Source organism: Empidonax traillii, unplaced genomic scaffold (assembly GCF_003031625.1).
Source record: "Empidonax traillii isolate 1590-97213 ecotype Southwest subspecies unplaced genomic scaffold, ASM303162v1 scaffold247:size2371522, whole genome shotgun sequence".
NCBI lineage: Eukaryota > Metazoa > Chordata > Aves > Passeriformes > Tyrannidae > Empidonax > Empidonax traillii.
Window position 1 is genome coordinate 2034423 of NW_020955440.1, and position 20933 is coordinate 2055355.

General features: G+C 35.0%; 1 protein-coding gene across 1 annotated transcript in view; it reads left to right on the plus strand.

Annotated features, from left to right (window-relative positions):
* Positions 1-20933, plus strand: part of VWA8 (von Willebrand factor A domain containing 8) — a 174600-nt gene that overhangs the window by 45169 nt on the left and 108498 nt on the right. Inside the window, exons 10-17 of the mRNA XM_027888842.1 lie at positions 1912-2043; positions 3305-3439; positions 3523-3600; positions 7724-7884; positions 9061-9174; positions 17002-17170; positions 17453-17530; positions 20460-20575. Coding sequence (XP_027744643.1) covers positions 1912-2043; positions 3305-3439; positions 3523-3600; positions 7724-7884; positions 9061-9174; positions 17002-17170; positions 17453-17530; positions 20460-20575 — 983 coding nt within the window. The remainder of the gene's footprint in view (positions 1-1911; positions 2044-3304; positions 3440-3522; positions 3601-7723; positions 7885-9060; positions 9175-17001; positions 17171-17452; positions 17531-20459; positions 20576-20933) is intronic.

Consider the following 20933-nt stretch of genomic DNA (forward strand, 5'->3'; position numbering starts at 1 on the left):
GGTGTCCTTTCAAGCCACAAATATTATTCCTTTGCAGCTATCAGCTTGAATATTTTATAGAGGAAGTTGTTTCTGGCTCAGCAGAAGTATATTTAATATTTAAATAGCGTACATCCATTTCATGCCACTCTGATTCCATATCTGCCTATCATAATTCTTAATGAAGAACTGCATCAAAGAGATCTGTCTTGCTCTGAAAACCGCAGATAGTTTTGTTTGCTGCTTCTGTTCAGGTGTAAGTGTGGTCACTTGTTTAATTACTACAGTATTCAGTTCAGCAGCATCTATGTGGTTACATGGGATGAATTCAAATTCTATAAATTCAGTAAGATGAGTTTCAGTTATATAAATTCGGTAACATTCTGCACATAGACAATCCTCTTTCACTATCCTGACTTAGGGTCTAAAGTGCTAGCTACAGAACCCTCAACAACAACAAAGAACAGCAAACAAAAAAACCCCACCAAAACAAAAAAACCCCAACCAAGCAAAAAAACACTGTAGAAATTTTAAACTCCCAAGGCCTTTGTATGCAAGGTGTGCTGCTGCTGTCTCCAAATCTTTGTTATTTGATACACAGCCTGCTGGTGCAGATAATTTTCTTACTCACTCACAGTTATTTTCTTTCGTTGGTAAGGGATTTTAGCTTACAAGCAGTTTGCAATTTCGGGTATGAGCACCTTTGACTCTATCCAAAATGTCATTAACTTTGTAAGAATATTGTAATTTCCTAATGAAGGTAAGACTGAGAACATCTGGTAGTTTCTTTCACAGAATCATAGTTGGAGCATTTCTTAGAAGCATAGTTTGAGATACTACTCTGTAGGCATTCCTGTCCTCTTTTGTTGTTTAAGCATTTAATGGTATCAGGAGTAGACTCAGCTGTTACAATAAGAATATAATTGGGTGCAGCCCTTTACTGAAGCACATGTATCTTAAATACATGTTTAAACATAAAATTTTAGTAGGGTTTTGTTCCAGAAAGGAAATTTACAAAGTGATGAAGAGCAAAAGTGTTTGTAAAAAACCCATCTCAGTTTTCTTTCTAAACTTTAATGAGCAGTGCTGTGAATCCTAGTAGTAATAAAACTACATGTGTTTTAAGAATTACTTTCCATTAGTGACTTCTGTTTACAAATTTTTTTTTCTAAGAGTTCTAAGGAGTTGAATAATATTCCTTTTTCTCTTGTTTACTCAGCTTTGAATGAAATGGCTTTATAAATTCAGTAGTTTCAGTTATTAGGGTTTTTGTGCATAAACTCCCCAATATGACTCTCCTTCCCCAATGTTTTTTGAATGGTTTCCATGCTTTCTATGTACAGCCTAAAATAAGAGAGTATAATGCTTAAAAGAGGATCGAGAAGACAAATGTCCCATTTTATGCCCTTGGTATACCAGAACATGCTGAAGGCTTAGTTTCTACAGTCTGCCCTCAGTTTTCATTGTATAAGGCAGCTGTGAAGCTAAGTAAATGTAATGTTTTTTTTATAGGTAGTCAGATGGTTATTGTTTATAGGTAGTCAGATGTTTAAATCTGCAATTGGCTATAATGACCTGCAGAGAGAGGTGATCTATTATTACACATGCTAAAGGCTATAATTCGTTCCTGGTGTTATTTTGGACTGTCAGGCTAAGACTTGGCAGAATCATAATGTGACATTTTCACTTTACATCTGTCACTACAGTCTCTTTAAGTAGATGGTATACAATCTCTTTGCCTTGGTTTTAAATGTAAAATATATAGGCCATTACAAATGTGAACACAGGTAGGTAAAATAAAAGTTGAAGTAAGTGGATTTAGGACTTCACAAACAATTAATTGTGAACTTATGGCATTGTTTTGGAAGGAAGAGTTTGAAAAATCAGGAAGTTGTGTTGAATAACTAATTTCCTCACCTTTTAATTCTACAGCGTTTTGAGCTTCAAGATTCAGAAAACCACTCGATTCCCAGAAAGATTACTAAAGTAGAACGTGTACATGGAAACAAACCCTTCAAAGCTGATGTAACTGTCCAGATTGGTAAAAAAGAAGTGACATTCCAGGTATGAATTTATATATTCCTCAAACCACAGTATGTTTTTAAATATCAATAAATTTCTTTCTTCAAGAATTTGACACTTAGACTTGATACTAAAAGTAGTTTGAATTTTTTTTATACATGCTATTTACTGGAAATGTATTTAGATATTGGAATATTAGTTTATGGACATACAAGATTTTATTTCTAGATAAACTCATACCACCATGCGAATCATAAGTTTGGATGAAAAAAAAGCCTCTGAATTTCTTTTTTTATTAGTCGGATTAGAATAGCAGAGAGTACTTATGATGCTCTTGATGCTGCTTTCCCTTTTTCTTTTAGTAAAAACAATAGTCTGTCTTTGTTTACACTTCAAATAAAATCTAATGAGTGCTTGGTAATGTTCTGACACAGGATGTTGGAAAAATGGAACAAAGTAATCGCATCAAATATGATTAGTTTGAGTTTCTTCCAGTGAAGTTTATGACCTGCTAGGTGGTGAAATAGGTTCTTATTCAGGAAACAGATGCTGATCTGAGAATTTGAAGTTAATGTTGAATTTGGAGAGTCTAGAGAGTCTGTAAAGGTGAATTAGTGTGAGTCAGAGAGATCACAGTAACACTGGTGAGGAATATCCTCAGAGGGTTTGTACCATAACAACTCTAAAAGGAGAACAACAGCAAATGGGAATTTTTCAGGAAAAGGTGAGTCTGTAGGAACCTGATTCAGTTCTTTTCTGAGGCAAAGATTTTTGTTTTCATTTGACATATAGGTGATGTCTTCTGAAAGTATGTCTGCAGAATGTCTCTGGGAACAGGAGGGCATAAGAAGTTTGCACATGAAACAATTATCAGACTAGAGCAGGAAGTGGGAATAGACCAAGTGCTTTAATGTAGTGAACGATTGAAACCAAGGTTCTGGACAAAGTAGCTCCTTCAGATTTTCACAATACTAATTGCTCTTTCTCTTCTGTGTTCCTCTGGTGAGCAGTGAATATTGGTGATTTTTATTTTGTCTCTAGCACGAAAAACCTGAAGTTTTTTGCAGACCCCAAAGCTGCAATTGTACTGATTCACATTTTGTTAATTTTTCTCATGAAGTGTGGGCAAAGGAGATGTGAAGGACTTTGTCTATTAGAAATTATATGATTAAATTTTGTGACAGTGACAATTTCAAATTTGATGGATGACAATTATCAGTTTTGGACAGGTGTCACCTAGTTTACCCAAAACGTAGCATTATGGTGTAGTTTATTTACGATTATGATTTTTTTCTTCAAACAGGTTCCAGCTGGAACTGGACTGTTAAAAAATCATCCTCAATCAGATACTTTCATAAGGACTTCCAGCCATAATCAACTGTTGGCAGAAATGATGCAATCCCATATGGTCAAAGATATGTGCTTAATTGGAGGAAAAGTAAGAATTGAAATTTCAATTCTCCCTCTTTCCTCATGATCCTTAGAATGTAATTTTATTAATTTTTTTTTTTTACTTTTTAGGGCTGTGGCAAAACTGTTATTGCTAAGGAGTTTGCTGATATGCTGGGATATAGAATAGAACCTATCATGCTTTACCAGGTAAGGAAACTATCTGCTGATGATCATTCTTTAAATACGATCTCAAGTATAATACACAGACCCCAATTCTTTGTGTTTTTCTCCATACCATTTTTCTCCATCTGTGACTTTAAAAGCTGCAGCTATGTTCATAAAACATAGGTTAAAACATGGGTTAAAACAATAAAGGAAGCAAAGATTTCAATGATAGCAAAGTCTTCTGATCATTATAGAGCATTTTTTACTCTCTGTGTTAGAATGCTCATCTAAGTCTCTTCTTACTGCAGGCCTGAATAGAGGGAGTACAGTGCAGCAATATAGATAGTACAGTGTTATCACATATAAACTGATCCTGATACTGCTTTCCTTCAATTTTGTTGAGTTCATTGTGAATGTGAAAGAGATAATCTAAGTAAAAAGTATAGACAATCATTTAATATAGTGGTCCTTCTTCTCTCCAGAGAGAATTGACAACTCATTCTGTGCTTTGGCATTCAGTATTGTAAAGAAAACTTTGTCTTTTGTGTCTTCTCCTTTTTGGATTTTTTTTTTTTCCATTTTGAAGTATGTTTCCTGCCTTTGGGCCAGAGTAGTGACCACTTGTAGTTTATGCATGTTGAATGCCTCTGGAAGACCTTTTGTAGTTCCTTTTTTGTTCATCTTGGTCCATATGCCATTTAATCTTATAATGAAATTCTGCAATATCAGCATAATTTTTTTTTATAGCTATGGAAGATAATTTTGGTTTTGGTATTAAGAATCACAATGAGGTTTATGTTTATGGGGAATTTTTTAAAAGTTATTCTTCATATTACATAGGCTTAATCTATCTTTGTTTTTTTAATGTGTCTCTTCTGTCAAGAGCTCCTAATATCTTCTTATGTGCTTTTTTTTCTGGTGTCCAAGATGTGGAATTTTAATCAGAATTTCTTTTTTTATATTTATGTTTAGTCTAATTACAGTTGTGGTGGGACTGCATTGCAGTAGAAATTAGAAGCTCCATGTGTAAAAATGTCGCATCCTAGAAATGGAAAACAAGGACTGGTGTTTAAATATAATATATACATATTGTATTCAATGAATATTAACTTCATTATTCATAGATACTGTAACAAACAGACAGTATTCTTCCATCCTTAACCTAATTGATGCTAATTTATCTATGTTGTGTCTTAGTACAAGTGTGGCTTTCAAGATAAATTTGGGATGAAGCATGTGCTAATACAATTTGAGACATGCACAGGCAGTTAACATAGTTGCCTTAAAATTTAGCTGCATTTTTCATGTGTTGGAAGAAGACATTTACAGTAATTTAAAAATTAAGGGCAGTGTGAATATTTTTACTGAGTAAAATGTAAAGTTTTTATTAAAAAAGATTAACATAGAAGTAGTAGTAGTGGTTCCAGGGGGGTTAGACATGTAGAATAATAAGGGAAAGAAGATTGTGGAGTTGTCTGTTGTCTTGGAGTATGATAATGAGTAGTGGGGCACTTAGCCTTGGTCTGAAGCAATAGCACTGATTTTCTTCAGGCTCTGTGAAGAAATGAATTCTTTGATTTTTATATATATATATATATATATATATATATGATCTTTACTTTTAATATTTGCTTCATCATTTTTGCATCTGAAGGCAGTTTAAGGGTTTGGATAGTGTGAAAAGACCTATCTCTCTATTGATTTCACAAAAAACACCCAACTCTAAAAGCTTTTATGTTGTGAGATGAGAATCAAATTTACCTAAACCCAACCTTTTGAGGACATAGATCATCATATACTAATAGTTGGCTCAGAGAACAGTTCCTGTCTCATTTGTGATGTCTGACATCAATGTACGGATTTCTCATTATATACAATTTCATGTAGGCAAATTGCAGAGAAAGGAAACTCATCCTGATTAGGAAAGGTTTAACTTGTCTCTTAATGCAGTTAAGCAAGAGCAAATGAGGAGCAGCAGCCAGTTACTTCTTTGTGGATGTATCTAAGGAACCTTTAGTTTAAAATATAAGATTTTCTCCTCCCAGAGTTTCAGAGGAAAAAAATAACAGTCAGAGTTATAACAGTTTTCCAGCACCTTGCTCTTTTCTTCCGCAGCAAAAACAGTCTTTTAAGCACATCACTGATGTTTGTGTACTGTGATGTTTTTGTTTCTAGGACTTTTTTTATTCGTATGACCTCATAATTTTTCTTTACAAAATCCTTCCAATTTTGTATTTGAGAAATACTAACAAACGATGAGTCCAAGTTGGCGTGAAAAGCAGGAAACATAGATTTTTCACCTCCTAATTGCCAAGAACATGATTAGTACTGTGAGCCATGAAAAATGCCTAGGTTGGAGGCTTGTATTAGAAAAGCTGCTAAAGGGAGTGGAACAGAAGTTACCCTACTTGTTTTCTCTCCTAAAGAACCTTTTTTGAATACAAGCTATTTTAGAAAATAAACAATGCAATGTAAACCACTTAAGTTACAACAACTGTTACAAATCAAAAAAAGCTTTTTTTTTTTATGAGGCAATATATTGTTGCTATTGCTTTGTCCAAAACAAGAGGCAAAATTAATTCTTATGCTTTGGTTACCTCCCCTCCAAAGGGAGGCATTTTTCAGTATTAGAGTATTATAAGACTATTTTTAATATCATGTATGAAATTATTTGAATAAAATTTATTAAAAATTGGGTAAGAGGAAATAAATAGAAACAATAAGTCACAGAGCAAGTAGTTAGCCATAAAATAAGTCTCTTACAAAAACTGTAGGTGTTTGGAAGGATGGTTCTTTTAATGTGTCCCTAAATTGTATAATATTCAACCATTTAAATCACAATATAAATATTGATTTTATATTTCAGGACATATCTTGCAGCAAAATACACTTCTGAGTTTATCTCCAGAAAATTAATGCATGGTTGTTGGAATTAGAGATGGACATGTACTATATGGCATAGTAGGCTCCCAGTCAATTCATACTGTATGCTGTTTCATTTCTCTAGAGATGAAATAGTTTTCTGAATTATAAAAGCTGTGTTAGTTAATTATTCAGTTACAGCATTTACTAGCTGCTGAGTGCCGTTCTTATGCAAGTCCTAAAACATTTTTCTGTGGTGTTGATAAAAATGTTTCATATTATGGTTTTAGTATAATTAATAGAAAAGAGCAAACACAGCAGTAAAACAACAAAAATGCAAAAATAAAGAAATGGTATGGTTTTGAGGATTTGAATGTGAAACTTTAAATTATACAAATGTGGAAGCACTGAAGGAACGAGACTGGGTCCTGTTATTTTAGGGCTTTTAAGGAAATGTAGAAAGAGGAAATGATTCAGGGCATATGACGTAATACATTCTATTTTTATTCTTTAAAGCTCAAAGAGTTTATAGTTGTGAAAAGTACATATGCAAAAGCTACAACTACAATAAAAAATCTATTCTCATCTGATTTTAGGTTAAGTTGTGTTCACTGCACAGCTTGAGGAAGGAATTTAATCTTCCAGGTCACAAAATTACTATTATGTCTTTGCTACTGTAGTGCTTACCTGTTATAATGGAACATATAAAATATGTTTGCTACAGGATATGATGGATTTTGTCTTTGGTTTTGTTCTATCCCTTAGGCATTATTTTGTGATATGCTGTGTACTTCTGATATTTTGTTCGTTACTGTCTTCTTTCTTACCCTTGTCCATTATTCTGTGATGCTTCCACTGCATTTTCCTGCTGAGAGGTGAATATCATGTTGTGTTTAAGATTAATGATGAAATTTCAGGTGGCCTCCATATGAAGGAAATTATTCTTGTTTATTCCAGGTGTAAACTACTGCCCCCTTCTGTACACAGAGCTGTGTACCAGTTGTCATATGATGGTATTGTGTTAAAGGGGCAGGCTGGGGGGTAAGGCTTTTGTTCTTGTTTCAAAGAGGTGACACTGGCAAGAACTAGAACTTCCAAAGACTGTTTAACATTTTGTATGTAGCTTGGTGTGTGTATTTCTAATCCTCTTTGGAAAATAATTGAAGATTTCCTGCTAATCTTCCAAGGGTATATACTTGAGGAAGAACACAAAGCAGTTTTTTAAGGAGAAAGCATGTACCCGTACATTAAGAAAATAGAGCATGAGCATAAATATCTTCTTCTGATGAATTGATATTTACAGGATATGACGGCTAGAGACTTGCTACAGCAAAGGTATACTCTTCCTAATGGAGACACTGCTTGGAGACCGTCGCCACTTGTTACTGCAGCTCTGGAAGGAAAGCTTGTTATTCTTGATGGCATTCATCGAATTAACCCTGGCACTCTAGCTGTGCTTCAAAGGTCAGGATGTGAGCACAGCTAAGTTGGGTGCATGTGATGTGTTTGTTGAGCGCATGCATACTGAGAAGTGAAGTTCCTTCTGGTGAATATGGGTTTGTAACTTCAAGAGTGCTGTTAAGATCAAGCTGAGTGCTGAAGTTTCATAGCATATGTAGTGCTCATTTTTTACATAATTAAAAGCAGAAGCAATTATTTCATTTTTTGTAAGTCTACAATAATACACAAAATTTAAGCCTGTTTTAAATATGGAGTGTAAGTCTGAATTTTTGAATGAGCTAGATTTCACTCTAAAATTATGAAATCTAAAAATTGGTAATATTTGCACAGTGATCTGAACATGCAAGATATCAAAAAAATTTTAAATACTTTGAGTGCATTCTGCTTCTAAATAATATGTGATCATTACAGTTATATGTAAAAGTATACTTTATATTGATAGAAAAGAACTATTTATAAAAATTATTCCGTAATTCAATAAAAAAAAATTAAACTTTGCAGAACAGCAATAGTAATAGCAAATACTATGTTAATAATAATCTATAATGTCAGGTCAGTTTTTTCTGCTATTTCGTATGTCTGCGTTGTATACTGCCTTTTGCAAACTTAAAGGACATCACGAGCTTTAAAATAGGTTGTAGCAAAAACATGTGCTTTCTCTTATTATATATATACACAGAAGGGCAGAAGAGAAAATTGTACTTACCTGTGTTTTTGCTTTGTCATCAGTTTAGCTTTCCATTATTTTTTCTTCTGGCATGTGCATGCATTATAGCTAATCAGCTTCTGCCTACGAAAAAATAAAAGCTAGGTCTGTATGTTTGTTAATTGTTAAAGCCAGCTGAAAGATATCACATCAAAAAACAAAAGAAAGGTATATTACTTGGTAGAAGCATAACAAAACACCTCTTTCATGCCACTTATGCACACTCCACTGGTAAGACAGATGGCTTTTATTTTTTGCATTCTTACCATATCTTTTAAATTAAGTTCTCTGACTGTGTGCTAAAACTTATGCATGTTATTTTACCTCCATGCCTGGATGCATGTGAAGTTGTTATAACTTTTTTTTTTTACTGTGGCCCATATTGACTGAGATAGCTTTTAAAAAAACCTATGGATTTATAAGTATTTTAAAAAGCAATCAAAGGCTAACTAGAGCTTATTCTTCATTTTCAGACTAGTGCATGACAGAGAACTGACTCTATATGACGGCACCAGATTGTTAAGGGAAGATAGATATCAAAACTTAAAAGAAGAATTGCAGCTCTCTGATGAGAAACTACGGGAAAGGTAAAGTGTCAATTACAACTATAGAAGCAAACAGCATTTCGTTTTTTTCATTTTTTTAAATAAAAAACTGCAAAATGCTTTTCTATTAAATGGATACCTTCTAATCACTAGGAGAAACATCTTTTAAATATCAGGCTCCTTGTGAGCTCTGTTTCTTTTTGTGGCATGGGAAAATTACATCCTGTTTAGAGTGCTTGAACTAGAAGGAAAACATTCAATATCCTTCAAGAGAAGCAGTTAGAAATTGAAATTATTAATACATACAAAAATAGATATAAAGCTATATGATGTTTAATTTTGGAACATTTTATTAAAAGCCTTGGAAAATAAAGCTAAATTGACATTAAATGCTACTTGTTGCATTCTTTTGCCTCGTTAGCTAGAAAGGTGGTATTTAATTTACAAGTAATATGGGGCAGGAAATCCTAAGGATGGGTTGGGACCCATTATGCTTATTCTTTTTGTTCCTTCACTTCCACTTGTCTACCAGAAACATTCCACAGATAGAAATGTTTTCTAGTCCTCCGAGGCCGTATTTGATACATAGTCAAACATTGATGACCAATTCTAGTATATATTGAGGGTATGTCAAAATAAATGCAATCTAATATTCAGTAATATATAAGGAGCTAAACATACTGTGATTCTGAAATGGATCTACCGTCTGAAAAAACAGTTGAAGTTTTATGTTGGATGTCCATGCTCATATTAATGCTGCAGGCTGTGTTTGTGCCCAAACTATGAAGAAACCTGATTGGCTATAGTTCATGATGTACTACCTGGTTTCTCTCAGTTATCTCACTGAATCTGATATTTTTCTTTGACCTCCTTTATAGTCCACCCTTTTCTTTTACTAGTTGTTTTCTTATTTCTGGTTCCGTTTCTCATCAAAATGCTGTTGGTTTAAAGGAAAAAAAAAAAAAAGGTCAAAAAAGCCACTACAAAACCAACCAAAAAAACAGACTTCGTTTTAAGCCTTCTACTTTTTTGTAGGTATGGCGTAATCTAAGCCTTCTTGTTGCAAATTCTGTCCACTCTGCTGAGACCATACACCTAACTAGATAGTAATTTCCTGCATTTGTTTTATTTAAGTGAAGAACTGTACATCAGGGAAGTGTTCTATTTATTGGGATTTTAAGCATAGACTTTGAAAGAGCGGTCAAAAAGCTCCAAGGGCCCATCTAGGTTGATATCCCAACTTTGCGTTGGGCTTTGTACATCGAAATATATCTACTGTGTAAGTCTCCTCCCTGCTTCATCTTCATGGTCTTGTCCAAGGTGCTTTCAGGCAGAATGGCAGTAGCTGTACTGTTATGCTTACTGCCTAAGACCCTTTATTTCATGGCAAATATATTCCAAAAACCTAGACAATGCATCGCACATTCATCTTCAGTACTGCCCCTCTTACTGGATCAAATCTCTTTCACAGGAATAGAGCTTTACATCTGGATTCTGCACCTCCGTTATAACTATGGCTGTTTTGGCAGTGGACTCCCTTTAACCTTCATTTGCTGTTAAATCATGAGAACTGTCCAGGCTGTCTTCTTCAATCATTGTTCTGCAGACCCTTCTCCTTACTGTGTCACCTCTGAATCTACTTTCCTTCCTTTCAGTCTCATCGAGTAACCTTATGGTTCCACTGTTCTGTTGTAATTTTGCATTTGCACATTGTTTTTGGCTACTTTGGAGGCTCCATAAGCCTTTTTTTGGGGGGACGGGGGGGTGCTTTCCTTGAAAGGATGTCTCTCTTTCCTTCAGATTGCGATGTACTGCTTTTACCTAACCACCTTAATATTGTACAACATAGTGTTTTGTGAATTGCTAAACTCTTAGTTATCTATTTGACTGACAGTGAGCTTTCACTGTAATCCATAAGCGAGAGGTTCCTGTTCTATTAGGCAAGAATGCATTTCTGCTAAGTACTTGGTCTTAAAAACCGACAGATAACACACTATTTAGGCATGCCTGCATCTGAAAGCTCAGTGTGACCATTTAGCTCTGTCTTCAGAATTATCTGAAGTTCATTTTGCTGAGAATCCTATCCTTCTCATAAGTGAAACATTCAATCTGCTCTTGTTTTCTGTACTGACTTAAAAGAAACCAGGTTAAAGTAATGCAAACATATAACCACTTCTTTGGTTTTGGCTATGGGCTTCTTTGGCATCACTGGATGACTCCTCTCTATAGAGGGGCATTGTTCTCATGAGCCCTTGAGACACTTAAGGTGTTCTGGGACTTCATCCTGGTTTTAGTGCCTTCCATATTCTGTAAACATCACTGCCTTTCACTGGCTCCAGGATGCGATGTCAATAGTTGACATCTTTGATTCCAGGACTGTATTCTTCCTTGCTACTCATCCTTCTCAGCAGTAGTTACCTGTCACTGCAAGCTTCAGGACCTCCCAGTGCTGCAGAATGCTGCCGAATTAACCCTTCTCTCCAGGCACCTTCTCATCAAATGATATCTGAGGTACTGACAGCTGATTTAATCCCAGACTTTATTCATGATGGTCCTAACCATCCCTCCTTTGCCTGCAATGTATTGTCTTGTGGAGAAGTTACACAGAGTGTGTTGTACCATGAATTTATTAGCAGGTTGGCTGGGCAAATTCTTACCACATCACGACTGGGAGATGACTTCTGTATTGATGAGAAACATCGCTCTTGCTGCGTGTCACTGACTGTGGCTAGTGGTGTTAGCTGTATTTCTGAATTTGCGGTATTTGAGTGACACATTAGGTCTACTGTTAATTTTCCGATAAGGGAGTTCCTGTTTAAAGTGGTTTCAAGTTTTGTTTGAATCAGGGGATTATTCTGATTTTTTTTTTTTTTTTTTAACAAGTCCCATTCATTGAACCTCAGTTGTCATTTGTATATTGGGAATCAATATAGTACAAAGGATACATGTTATCTACTTGATGTCATGTGCTAATGTAGTTGTTAAGAGAAACAGAGGAAGAGGAAGAAACATACTGAGAGGCACATCAATGATTCATTGGAAGTGCATTCAGCTCAGCTCTGCTGTGCGCGTTCTTGATTGTAGAGACTATTTGTAATATAGTTTCCAGTTTCTTTCTTCTATGCTACTTCTAATTGTTCATAAATATAAAATAACACACTATTACTCTCTGTTCCCTTAATTTGAGACTCTCTGGTGAGGTGGCCAGATGCTATTGTAAGGTGCATAAATACCAGTATGTCTTTCATAGTGGAAAACAAAAATGGATAATGCTGTTTTGTAGACTACTTTGTGAATGGAATTTTAAAACAGAATTTCCATCTAAATCCTTTTTAGAGAGAAGGTGTACCATTCCTAACCAATGAATCAAAACCTCTGCAAACACTTTTTTTAGTCACTGTTTATAAAAGGATTTGACACACCTAAAGATTTTCCCCATTTTTAAGAAGATAAAAAGTTGTGATACTAATAGAGATATTTTAGGAGACTCCCCTTCTTCAGACAAGCAAGACACATTTTGGACTAGGCTTTCATGCTGCTATATGAAAGTATTTGATATTAGAAAACATAATATTTTCTCACAGTTTTAGTGCCTTTAATTTTTAGTGCTTCAGTAGTCAGAATACTCATCTGTGTAGTAGAAGAGAAAGGAGAAGAGGGTCAGTAGTTTGTTGGTTTTTTTGGGGGGGGGCAGAGTTTTCTTTTTACTTAAGGGGTGGTATTTCAGACCACACTATAGTCTAAAGAAATCCCCTCTGTATATGAATGCAAACAGTATTACAGTAGAGAATGTGAATGTGCTTAAACCACAATGCTGGACAAAGAGGAAAGTATTGTTTGGTTTTCATATCATTCTCAATTTTTTCAGGTTAGAACAGTGTTAGTCATAAGTTATACTTTTTGACAACTTCATTTCAAAGTTTTATTACTTTTATAAGGGCTAATAAAGTATATTCTGATTTTAAATTATGCTAATTATTGTCACTATTATTTCATTACATTTCTACATCTGTATAAAAATTAACACTTTTCTAAGAAGGGTGAGAAGTCTTGAGACTGCTGAGTGCAATAGTTCTCTCAGGACTGACAAGTGCAAGCAATATGTTGCCCTTGTGACATTTTGGGATATTCCTTGGCCTGCTGAAAGTCTATAAGCTACAAGGTAACTAGTAATGGCCACAGAGCCCTTTTTCCTCTAGTTTTTATTATGCTAGTTTGGCTGGAGTTAGGTTAACAAACATAGTAAGATAACAATCATTCATTTGAGGAGACCAAGAATTCTTGTTTATGAGTTTAAGGAGAAGGGAAAAAAAAAGCAGCCCTTGAGAAAGTGACAGATGGTCCTTCAAGATATTTTACATAGAAGGAAATTATAGATGCTGAAACCTTATTCATTTCCCTGAACAGGTTCAGAGATTAAGAGAGAGTGTGTTCAAGTACTGTGCATATCCAAGATTTCTGCATAGAATTTCTTCTGTAATCATCCATTATTTCATCAAGACAGATATTGTAAAGATAGTACATAGCCTTTGCAAGACAAGCAGTGAAGCGTTTATTTATCTCATGATGAAGTATTTTAACCTGTTTCTGTGGATATACCCCCCCCCAACACACACACACGCAGATGCTAAGTCCTTGGTGTGGTGAGCAGAGAGGCAGCTATTACAGGAAAATTCAGGAGAAGGTATGTAATAGGATAGTTCAAAAGCTAAATAAGTCACTCATAATTCATGGGTGATTTTAATGCCTTGCAGACAGTGAATTATTTTCCATGCGATTAGGTTGAAAGGAAACACATAGTAGATGAGACAAATATGAAGGGAGTGAATTTACCAAGCAATAGAATTTCAATTGCTTACATTTTTTAGTTTTTACTTCATTTGTTGTTGAGGGGTTTGGCTTTTTTTCCAGTTTAGTGAATTTTAAGATAAAGTAATTTGTTAATTTTAGACTGTGGTGAAATTTAAGAAATACAGCACAAAAGTAACAATAGGTAATTTTGGTCCTAGTATTATAACAATTCCCAACTTATAAAAATTGATAGAAAATGAGATTTATTAAATCATTTTACAGGAAGAGACAAGAAAAAGTAGTTTGGTTTTGCACAGTGGCATTAAAAATGCCATTCTGCATTGTATTGCTCTTTTTTTTTTTTTTTTTTTTTTTTTTTTTTTTTTTTTTTTTTTTTTTTTTTTTTTTTTTTATGAGAAGCTTCAATTGCTCAGAACCATGTGTCAATAACAAGAAAATCTTCCCTTAAAATCACCCTGGCCGCAGTGCTTTGATCTGCCTCTTGAGAGCAGTGATGATAATCCTTGGTTGGAATTAAACAGGGATGTCAAAAGAAGGACACTCATTTTACTAGGAGAGTGCTCTGCTGCCTGTGTTGTCAGTAAATATTTAAGGGAGAGAAGGATAGAGACTCTTTGTATGAATCGATTAACACCAAATCTTCCCGCTGTGTTTGAGGTTCATTAATTTAAAAGATGCCAAGTTTTTAACAAGATACACTTACTTGGCCTAAGATTTCCTGTCATGTCAAAGATTTCTTTTCTACAAAGTACAGCTCCACACAGGAGCTCTCCATATTATATTTCTTTAGAGTCTTGATCTATAATGTGATGGAACAACTTTGAAGCTCTTCAGTTGTGGTTATGGAAACTGGGAACTTTCAGAGAACTGAAGGACTGAGTCATTTGTGGCATTCGTTTTAATAATACACTTAGCTTGACATTTTCAACATTGCAAACGTCAGTCCAAACAATAGGCTTTTGAAGTAGCCAAATAGTTTTATTCATGTTTACAAACAATACCTACAACAGTGATGTTGTGATATGTCCAAGTCTAGAGATTACTCAGTGAATTTAATTGATATCACCAAGTTAGCTTGTCCTGACTTTGCATCTACTCTCCTCCCACTTCTTTCTGTGCTTTTCTTGGCTGTCCCCACCATGCCCTTTGAGTTAGACAGTGATGAGGAGGTGATACAAAAGAAATGTGATTCCTTTACCAGGAAAGTTGACTGCTACTTGTGTTCTCTTATGGTATTGCAGAAGGGCTAGAATTTGATGGATTTCTGGAGGAGGGTGGTTTTTCTTCCTTGTAGTGTAGCAAAAGGCAAGTCTGTAGGTATATGTATTTATCCTATCATCTAGGAAATGTTTTCTTTTATAATAAGGTAGGCTAATGTTCCCTGACCTTTTTTTTATGCTTAGTGACAGTGACATTCCTATTGGTTCCTCTTTCATGTGATGTTTTCAGACATCTATTTCTATTTTTATCAATCGGGGAGTAGCTTCTAGGCTTATGACTTTCAGCTGAGAATAACTCATGCTACTGCCTTAGTTTGCTTCAATACAAGAGACTGCTGTGATTACCCTGTTTATCAGAGGTTTATTGTTGTGACAAACAGCCAACTATGCAGTAGATTTGTTGATCTATGTCTTCAGTAATTTATACAAAAAATGACATGGTAACAGCAATATAAGTTGTCTAATTAAATTTCTCATGCTTTTTCCAAACAAGCATCTATTTTAATAAGAGTACTGTGAAATTAGTTGTTGAAAACAGGCCCTCCTCACACAATTTGACTGGCTTTTGTATCTAACTTGTTACTCTATTATTTCTGCTGCTTCTAGAGATCATGCAGTTGTACTGATTGATGAGTACCAATGAATGTCCAGTCAGAGGAGGTGAAAATATTACATAAATAAAGAATACAAAAGACGTGAAGAAGACAAAGATACTGAAATCAAAGGCAGTAGTCTTTTAGTGCCCTAACACATCTAAAAGTTTTCTATTTAAGTTTGTGTTGTGAGCTCCCATTACCTTCAGTGGAATCAAGACTATTAGTCACCTAATCATGCAATGAGAACTGAGGAACACTGGCTGAAGCTAACAGGTCAGTTCCATAAAGATTTAAAAAACAATAATAATAAAAGTAGATTTTACAACCAGGAACAGTGCATGTGTTGTCACAGGCAGTTGTGGAGGTAGATAGGATGAAGAAGTTCAGATGGGTGTTAGAAGGATTTGTGGGTAAACGAACATTAAAGCAAACAGAGATCTACCCTCTGATAGCCATGAGGATGTGGTTGTAGGTGCTGGGCGAGTATGAGGGGGACAGACTACAGGCTAGACTTTCGTGCTTTTCCCAAGGAACATCTCCAGCTGTTGTAATGAGGGATGGAACATGCAGTAGGATGGGTAGATTTAAGGATGCAGGACAGCAATTCTGTAGTTTTTGTAAGTCTTAATCTGTCTTTTGAGAGACTTGTCTCCTCCTGCTGACTCTAACATGAGCCAGGGGTGAGGTGATTGGTTTGGTCTTTGAAGCCTAACTTTCAGGAGTATTTTGAAGTTAGGCATATTAATCTCATGCCAAGAGTCTAGATGATCTTCCAAGGACTACAAAGAGCATCTGTAAGGGGAATACTCCTGGACTGTTACTAAATTCATCTTTTCACGGTATCTAGGCCAGTCTCTACAATGTCATCCTTTTTGTCAGTCTAATTGAGTAAAAGAAGTTACTCATTACTGCAGCTCTGGTAGGTCTTGTTTTCTCCCTGTGAGACATCCTGCTTTAGGTAAAGCACTTGAAAAAGTCCATCAAATGAGTGAGATGTGTCCATTTCAGATATACTGTAGCTTAGTTGGGTGCCCTTCTGAACATAAAAAAAGTGTAAATTTTTTAAAATTACAAGTCACATTATGCAGCTTTTTTTTTTTAATAACAAAGTTGCATTGCAAATGATCTGAATAATTCAGTACAATAATTTACCTATTTTTCATCTATTGTAAAATTTAAATTTGATATTCACTGCATAAGCCAGGTAATGCATTTTTAAACTCTTTTTTCTTTTTTTGTAGGTCTATCTTTCCTATCCATCCTTCTTTCAGAATAGTGGTCTTAGCAGAACCTCCTGTCATTGGAAGTAGTACCCAACAATGGCTTGGTCCAGAGTTTTTGACGTTGTTTCTTTTTCATAATGTTCGATCTTTAAGCAAGAGTGAAGAAACTGAAGTTATTAAAAAAATGGTAAGTATATTCAGTATTTTAGGCACTTACTGACCACTGCTTGCTACTTAAAAAAATATTGCTATTTCACTGTAGCATAAATGAGTTACTTTTCAAAGCTTATCAAAGCAGCATATCTGCTTTTAATGGTATTATTCTTTTTGTGATATTAAATGATACCGTATTAAGAAAATACTCTTTGTCGTAAAGCAACTGTGACAACTATGTGCTCATTGCATCTGAGTGTAGCTGTATGTGGACCTTGCATATCTTGCAGTAAGATTAATGCTGTTTTTCTTTCAGATTCCAAATGTGCCCAGTGTTGCTGTGGAGCAGTTGTTGTCATTAACGCACAAGCTTCGAGAGACAAATGATGCCACGGTGAGCCCTTTTTCGTTTTTTTTTTTTTCCTCCTTAAATTTACTATCTCCTGCTATGACTGTTTTAGCAAAGGCTGAGTGAACCATGCTAAGCTGTAGTGCTATTTCAAAGGTCAGCCCCAGAAAATTATTGCTGGCAATTACTGCACTGCATAATCTAAACTTTTTTGATTTATGATGCACATATTTGGAATCTGCATAAGTAAAGCTTTTAGGAAAGTGCTTGAATTCCAGGGAATCGAGAAGAACAGTACACACGTTGTTAGTGAGTTTAGATATGTGACTCACAGTGAAACACGGTGAGGTGCCTTTTGAATAGGTATGTGCATTCAAATACATTTTGATTACTTCACTTTAGTAATTGGAAATTTGATAGATGGCATTATTGAGGCTTTCTGGGCAATAAGAGCTACCTGGACATTATAAAATGCCAGTGGGCAGCAGTAAAGACTCAGGAAAGGGAAGGCCCCAGAATTCCTGGCTGTGTTACTGCTATAGGCTATTCTATTAAAGAAGACATGTCAAGAAAAATAAGTTCTGCTGACAAAGTGACCACAAAATTCCATAAAAAGACACAGCTAAATCACAGTGAAAAGAAAAAGAAATTATTGCTATGGCAACTAAAACACTGTATGTTTTTGATGTAACTAAAATGAAAAACATTTTTACTGGAGTCCAGGAGTTTAACTGGTGTGCAAATCTGTTGTCTTTAGTTTTCATGATTTTAACTTGGGTAATAGTTTTTACAGTATTACTATTTAAGAAGCTGAGAGAGGCTGTTATGCTCTTTTGAGCTTAAATAAAGTAAGTGAAAAGGTTGACTTCTAGGTACGCCGTTGGGACAGTATTGTTATTATTATCTATTATCTTCCTATATCTAATGTGTAAGTATATTGGTTTTGGCATACTTGGGCACATACCATACCTAAATAGAGCATTACAAAAATCCTTTCCAAATATGGACTTGTGGTTATCTGTAGAATTGTGAAATATCTAAATGAATTATATGATGTTGGATAAGAAGTGAGTCACAGTATGGTTCGAGGGAGGATTCTTGTAGATCGGCACTGATATAAGACATGTTGGAAATAGCACACCTGTGCAGAGAACTGAAATGTGTGCCTTATGTATGTTAGGCTATTTATAGAGCTGTCTAAATAAATAAGCTTCTGCCAGAGATAATCCTCAAGTATTACCCATTGTTTGAAGTGATTTTGTTAAAAATAGAGTACCTGTAGACTGTTCACTCTTTGGATGTTGTCTGCGTCATTGTAATTGTTTGCTTGATTTACAATAGGATCTGAAGACCACAATCAAGATCCTGTTGAATTAGATGCCTCATAGATATATATTACAAAGACTGTCACTAACCCAATTTTGAGTTTATGGTTGTTCAGTTTAAAAAGTACCAAACCAGATAAGAGAGGAAGAAATTTTCTTACCAAAATTTTAACTACCAGTTGCAAATATTCAAAAGATGTGATGCAGCTTTTCCTCAGTGGTCCTGTTCCTCTGTGCTTATTTATTTCAGTGCAGAATCTGAACCTATATATTATTTAGAATTTAAAATGCCCACATCTCTAGAAATTGGGCTTAATCAAGGTGGCATGATGTATGAAATACACTACCTCATTTCATATGCCCAGCTGCTTTTCTACATTGGTGTAGTCTCATAGGTTGTGATTTATTGCTTATCTGCCAAAACTTGCTCTGCTTAGGAACCTTTCAGCAGTTTAAGATACTTTTGTGAAGAGAATATGATCTCCAAAGGCAGTGAAGGTTCTGGCTAGTAAGTAGGGCTAGCAAGGATGCAGCTCTTGCTCCTCTCCCTTGCCCTTGCTGCATGCTTGTCTGAGCAGGTCTTGAAATAACAGCATGCTCAAAAATTAATAAGGGGATGAAAAAAGGCTCTGAACTTGTTGAAGTGTTGCTTTTCTCTGTTTTTTCCTCTGGATGTTTAATTTCAAGACTTTTTTTTCCAATTGAAACTGCAGTATATATTAAAGCAATTTTAATGCAGTTAGAAATCATGTATATGAACCCAAATGAAACATTTTGAAATTACCTAATTAAAATATTTCACTTGACCCAGGCAAAGCATGGCGTGACTTATCAGATCATGCTCATTGTTGTGTGTTTCCTGCTAAAATAGGGAACCTGTTTGTATTAGATACTTTCATCCGGTAGATATAATTATAGAATGATTTCTTTCTCAGTCTTTATATCTTTCTTTAAGTACATCATCACTTGTTTTGAGGTTCTGTTTGTTTGCTTTTTAAATTTTACTCTGTGTGTTTGAAGTCTTTCTTCTCAAACTTTGAGTAATTTCTGTAAATCTTTGCTGAATCAGGTCCAGTTTTTAGTATTTATTTTAACATGTGGACAACAGAAAAGGACACAGTGTTCCAGCAATGGCCCGCCCAGAAGGCGTGTGCAGAGGTGATACAATCTCCTTACTGTTGCCCAGTGTTGTCTTGTTTATATGTTCAAGAATCCTGCCAGACCCTTTTGCCAGAGCATTACATGTGGAGCTCATGCTCAGTTTGTGAAGAGCAGACGAGCTTTTAGTACGTTGATCCTTTTACAGTGGCTAACCTCCTTGTTGTTGTTAGTATTGTTTAGTGTTAGGTTTTATATTGCGCATAAAATTCAGTTCACAGCACATTTTTCTTCCAGTTGCTTATCAAGTGAAATCATAAGGCTAATCTTTTGATGACATAATGATTTCCACGACAATGACTTGTTGTAAAAAATACAGAATTACAAGCTTGCCCATTAAAAAGCAGAAGTTGCTATAGAAGGCCCAAAGAATCTATGAATTAGGAGAAAATTTGAAATAATTCCTTTTGGATTATGTTCTGCTCATGGCTTGTTTGATTTAAATCCTCAGCACAGATTAAATAATTTAACTATTTTGTATTTTTTGACAGGCACAGTCACTGGCTTCAAATTTATCTACTCGACAACTGTTGCGAATTTGTCGTCGATTGTCACAACATCCAGATGAAAACCTTTATGATGCTGTTAATAAAGCCTGCCTTTCCAGGTAGGACTCTTAGTTTTGGTGGAAGTTCGAGAGCTTCTTGGTCAGTTGCTAACATTCAAGATAGCTTTTAATGCATTTTAATAGATAATACAATTGCTGTCTTGTTCCTTGAAGTCTGTAATTTCTTTAAAAATATTTCTGTGATATTCTCAAAACTAGAAGGTAAGTAGAAAGAACTTCGTACTCTTTTGTCACCTTTATGAAGATGCTTCATTACATTATATAAATTAGGTTACCATTATCACCTTTACTTCGCTGTCTCAAAACACTCAAAGCAGAGCCATATTAATGTCTAGTATAACTGATGTTTTGTGGAGAGTTGGTTTCAGTTCTAAAAGCCGTGTGTAGAAAAGTTAGG